We start from the raw sequence: 5,930 nt of genomic DNA, 5'->3' as shown, positions 1-5,930 counted from the left end.
TGGATGGATAGATAGATAGGTAGATAGATGGATGGATAGGTATGTAACTGAATAACAACAAAGTGAAAATTGAATTTCCCCTAGAGAATTAATAAAGTATGTTTTCTTCTACTATCAGCTTTTCTGTCTCCCACAACACACACACACACACACCTCCAAAAGTGTTGCCTTCCCCAGGAGGGTCTGCTTGTATTTCACCAGACTCTCGTCGTCCTTATCCAGCGCCTGAATCTCCCCCAAACTCTTCTGGACCGGAGCGGTGTACCCGAGGTTCCTGTCATCCTCTTCCTCCTCGATATACAGATCCTTCTTGTCCGCCAATATACCTTTAAGGAATAAGAAAGAAGACAGTTAAACGGATATTATTAAACTTTGCAGTTATTGTGGTTCCCTACCTTGTATACCATGTGTATAAAAGTATATTGTAAATACATGTTTCACACAATTACTCCTCATGGATACAATTAAGCTCTCCTGAGTGGCAGAAGCTAACTATTTCAGCAATTCTATATAGCCGCCTCCTAGCATTATATTTCTATTTTGCTGAATCATTCAAGCAGTTTTCCATTACTTATAGTCAACTATTTCAATAATATTTATCCATTTATTATTGAACTGTTCCAACCTTGTATCCATTATTCAGCTGACTGACTGTTGTAATGGTTTATTGATTCAATTGAGCTTACAATTACTTTTGGCTCACTGTTATTGAAGTTTAAAGCATTCATTTTAGCTAATGTTTACTGTTTCAACCATTTATTTATCAGGCTACTTTGAGTGAACTATTTGGACAGTTTATTCATCACTTTTACCTAACAGCGAAGGTAGGCTAGCAAACAGTAAAAACAAAAAAATCCTCAGTTTAACATAAATTCAACATCAGCTTTTATTTAGGCTAGATTAGACAATCTAATGAACTGCAACTGAGACTATTTTTTTGAAGAATCTGACCATAAGGACAGTGAGACAAAAGCTGGAATATGGGTGGATTCATAAGAAGCATCACAAAAACCCTCAAACTAAAATACTAACAGCCGACTTCTCTTTTTGAGGTGTAAGACTAGAGTGAGGATTATGAGACAACATCCAACACAAGCTAATAAAAAGCTAAATCCTCATTAGATGATAGCTGATTTGCACCCAGATTGTATTTTGGACAATCTTTTACCCTCCACACAAAAGTTTGATCAAATATGATGATTAATACATCTTAAAAAACAAATGACGCACAATCTTTCCGCGTTGAAAATACATTTTGCTTGGTTATCAAGGTAAGCAATGATGTAACTTTGACCCAAATTGAAGATGGAACAATGCAATTCTGACCAATTCTCTCAATAATCTGCTTTTCTTAGTGACTTGGTGTTTTTCTGCTTGAAAACTCTCAAAGATTCACACACAAGTCTGTCTTCCAGCACACATTGGCACATAGTTTGAGAGATGAACTGATACATTGTCTTTTTAATGTTCTCAAATCAACACACAACACACACACACACACACAGATCTTGTATATAACCCTTTGGAAATACACCATGCATACCTCTTGACTCCAATTATCCTGGGAACGTAGCAGAATCCCATAATGGCCCCTGGTTCTGTTTTTACTGTTCATAATGAGACGGCTCAGTGTACATCAGCTCGGAGCTGTGTGTACAGGTAATTGAATGCCGCAGAGAGTGCACATACACACTCGCAATCACACGCACACTCACAAACACACAATCTAACAGTGTTCAGAGATTCTGTTAACAGTAATCAAATGTGTTAAACAGGGACATAATGAACCCAAACAAGTGTTCAGACACACACACACACACACACACACACACACACACACACACACACACACACACACACATATATACCGATGAACACACACACACCACACCCAGTCAGGGTCGAAATACGGTTGCCTTGGCCCGTCACCATGGCAACCCTTTCAACTCCCCTCCGAGCGATGACATCACCTTTTGCTGTGGATCAGTTTTATGAGACTGAAAACACAGAGGAGCATTCCGTTTTACCTGCAGCAAGAGAGATCAATGCTGTATCAGTTTTACTACAGACAGACAGACAGACAGACAGACAGACAGAGAGAGATTTATTTGTTCATGTTTTATCAGTGCTTTTAAATGTGCTAGAGCCCGGGGTACTTTTTAACAATTTGTCTGTTATCGGTATAGTTTGTTTCACATACTGTCTTTGAGAAAGAGACCTTCAAAACGATCTTAAAATCCCTAAATATGATATAAAATATTAATATGTGTAATGCTGTTGATCAGCCAAATATTTTGAATCTTATTAAATATATAAAATACCAACTTTAAAATATCTAAGGTTGAGCTCTTTGGTATGAAATAGAGCTGAAAACAAGAGGTAGCTATCTAAAAAAACATATTTTGGAAATGTAACATAACGATAGTGCTGATTTCTCCCTCTCCATTTCACACACACCATAGTCTGTCAGATATGTATGGAACATGACTTCATAAATGATTCACCCAGCTGTATTTACATATCAAACTGCAGCTCGCCCCATGAGCGTGAAAGTGCAAACACTGCAGCGTAAAACGTGTTTCTGAGCTGCTATTAAACCAGCTTCCTCTCTTGACATCTGAGAGATCCTCTTTGATCTCCACACTGCTGACCTGTCACAGTAACTGCATCAATTAACATTTATTTTGAGAAGAAGGGATCGGCCCGCAGCGATACAACCGAGTGTTAAATTACGGATTCCTTTTTAAAGCTGTAGTAGAAAGTAGTACTAGAAACATGCTAATCTCGAGAAATGTCTCCTTTACGTTGAACATTTTGATGTAAAAGACACAGAGTCTAATGGTTCTGATACAAAGACTTATTTTTCTGTAAATGTTGACGAATATATGAATAAAACTTCCTTAATATTGACATTTCAACTGCTCTTGTGAATACCTGAAATGATCTTTCCTCACATTTTGTGATGGTTAAACTTATTAAGATGTTTCACTCTTCTTTTTTTTTAATCTGTGTCTTGTGCTTTTTAATCAGTGACAATGGTGACAAATGGATGGGGAAAAAACAAACCTTTTTATTGTCCAAACATGCTGAAAAATATGCAGGGCTAAAACCCTCCATATTGTGTGAATCTGGTGTTGGAAACAAGCTAACTAGCGAGAAGCCAGCAGTGTGTGTGTTGTACATGTGTGGAAATGTGTGTGTGTGTGTGTGTGTGTGTGTGTGTGTGTGTGTGTGTGTGTGTGTGTGTGTGTGTGTGTGTGTGTGTGACTGTTTCAGCTTCACCATCTGTGATGTGATATTAACTGGTGGATTTTCTTTCATGGCTGTAAAACTGCCTCATTACCCCACAGCTTCTGAAACTGTCTCCTGCGTCATTACTCACGCATGGAAACTGCTGTAGAATATGCTATGCTAAGTGTAAATAACCACTCTTTAGTTGTTACAGCAAAGCTTAAAAAAACATGTATGGTGGGAAAAATATATATTTAACCTTTTTTGTTGTTAATGTATTTAACTCAAAATACAATTGAGAATGGAATGTTGTATACAGTGATGCTACCAGGAAACAAACATACATACATAACAGGGCTAAGACACTTCATACCTATAAACACGATTTTATTACAGCACCATTGAGTCTGTTTTATTATTTATGTGGATTTGTAGGCCCCCCTAGGTGCTGTGTGACAGCCAAAATCTAATAACGCAATAACTTAGGGTTCATTTATCTTCATAGTGTTTACTTGAGTAAATGCAAAATGATTTATCTTACTGTATCCGTTTAAAAAACAGGAGAGTTTTGAACCGCCTCCCGTGCTAGGTTAAAACTGTCGCTAAATCAAAGTAGCCTACATATGCAGGTTCATTACAGTTTTTATACTCAGAGAGAATCCACAGCTGAGAACATCCACGAGACACAGACCCATTGTCGGATATTTACAGCATTTAGTAAAAACCAACACAGCAGTCTGTCTTGGCTGCAGAGAGGAGCTTCAGGGGGAATAGGATTCGAAGCGGAGTGCTCGCAAGAGACCTCAAACACATACTTTTGTCAACATCAGACAAAGCCTGGCGAGCTGTTTCCCTAATTTCCAGTCTTAATGCTAAGCTAAGCTAAGTTAACAGTAACCAGCAGCAACTTTTTGTTAAACAGACAGATATTTGAGCATTGCTTTTATCATTTTGTTCTCTTCCAAAAAATAAATAAGAAGCGTTATTGCTCGAATCTCAAACCATTACTTTGAAAGGGGCCCTATAGAAAACCGCAGTGACACGTCCTAAAACCCGGAAGTTAGCATTTTTACCACCTCCGGTTCCTTCGACAAAAAGCAATGCAATTTCTCCATAGGATTTTGGAAAATAGCTCCAAATAAGGTCTGTGGTTGACAGGAATTGAAGAGACAGATCACGTTTTGTTCTACGACATTAAACACATCAGCAGTGACTCCACTGGCGATTTCTGAAGAATTTACGTGTCTGAAAAACGATGGTTGTTACCAAGTGGCTGAATAGGACTACAGAAGTTGTCCAGGCCGTTTTACATCATTACAACGAACACGTAAAACACTCCCGCTAATTTTGTTTGCCCTGTTCTGCTTGAAAGCAAGAACCTGCCTCCTGCAAACTCTTGAAACAAACGCTTCAACTTGTACCATTTTGACTCTGTAGTTTGAATATGGATCTTAAGTTGGCGTGACGTTGAAGCAGAGACCCTGCTGTATTTCGTTTATAGCATAACGTTAGCATTTTGCTTCTTGCGACTAGATTTATGATTAGAAAATTATAAAAGTAGGGTAGACATGTGGATTATCCGGCTGAACAAAACGTGATCCGTCTCTTTAATGTGTCTTAACCACAGACATTATTTCAAGCTATTTTCCAAAATTCTATGGAGAAATTGCATTGCGTTTTTGACGAAGGAACCGGAAGGAGTTTACTTCCTGGTTTTAGGACGCGTCACTGCGGTTCTCTATTCTGCTCATTTTCAGGTTCATATTTGTATTCTGTGTCTCCACTATAAAATGTTTACATGCTTTAATGTTCAAAAAGGTCTTTATTTTTCTCATACTGCCTGTGCTGCAGCACCTCTTTTCACCCTCTGTCTGAAACCAGAGCCCAGTCTTCTCTGATTGGTTAGCTGGCTCTGTTGTGATTGGTCAACCGCTTAGAGATGTCCCGCCCCTTATCACGTACAATGTGTTACTGACATCACTATGTAACACTTGCACTTCTATTGGCTAGCGAGCGCTCAGTATGTTACAAAGTAAACAAAGGAGTCCAATGGAAGCGTTTCAGGCAGAGGGGGAGTGTGTGGGAGAGAAACTCCCTCTGGAGGAATGTTTTTTAGTCTGCTGACGATTTACATGTAACAACAACAGCAGAATTGTTAACCTGTTAAGCCCCATAGCCCCCGCCCGTGTCTCAGGGCTTCTTAACATTTAACAACCTATTAATGTGTCATACCCACTTAACGGGAAGAAACTCAGCTAACTGACGATATGAACCATTGTTACCGAAACAAAACACAACTCTAACGCCAAGCGTCTGAATTAGCACTAAGCGAAAGAGTGCTAACGCACTTAGCACATAACTCACGGTAGAAATATTTTAAACTTCATCGGATCTGTACTAACAAGATATCATATGAAAGATGAGATTCCACAGATTCCAATGGTATAAGTATCATCACTGTGCGACCAAAGCTCGCGGCAGCGAAGACAAACAAAGACAACACACAACTTCACTTTACGGAGCCAAAACGGCAAATACGTACCTTTGCTGTTTTCTGATCAAAGTTGTGTTCAATGGCATTAAAACACATATAAACGCTGCTGAAGGTTAATCCAATGTCTCTGTGTCACTTTGAAATGATTACTGATAATCCATCATAACATTTTGTCTATAAGAGTAGTTTTCATATAGAGTATGAG

General features: G+C 38.7%; 1 protein-coding gene across 1 annotated transcript in view; it reads right to left on the bottom strand.

The window, feature by feature from the left end:
* ptx4 (pentraxin 4, long) overlaps positions 1-5,930 on the bottom strand; it is a 21,432-nt gene that overhangs the window by 508 nt on the left and 14,994 nt on the right. The window contains exon 5 of the mRNA XM_010794917.1: positions 156-326. Within this exon, the coding sequence (XP_010793219.1) occupies positions 195-326 (132 nt within the window). The 3' untranslated portion in view covers positions 156-194. The remainder of the gene's footprint in view (positions 1-155; positions 327-5,930) is intronic.

The sequence above is a fragment of the Notothenia coriiceps genome, unplaced genomic scaffold (genome assembly GCF_000735185.1).
Source record: "Notothenia coriiceps isolate Sejong01 unplaced genomic scaffold, NC01 NC01_scaffold00002126, whole genome shotgun sequence".
NCBI classification, from domain to species: Eukaryota; Metazoa; Chordata; class Actinopteri; order Perciformes; family Nototheniidae; genus Notothenia; species Notothenia coriiceps.
Note: the sequence above shows the minus strand (reverse complement) of the source record. Positions and strands in the feature narration are given on the sequence as shown.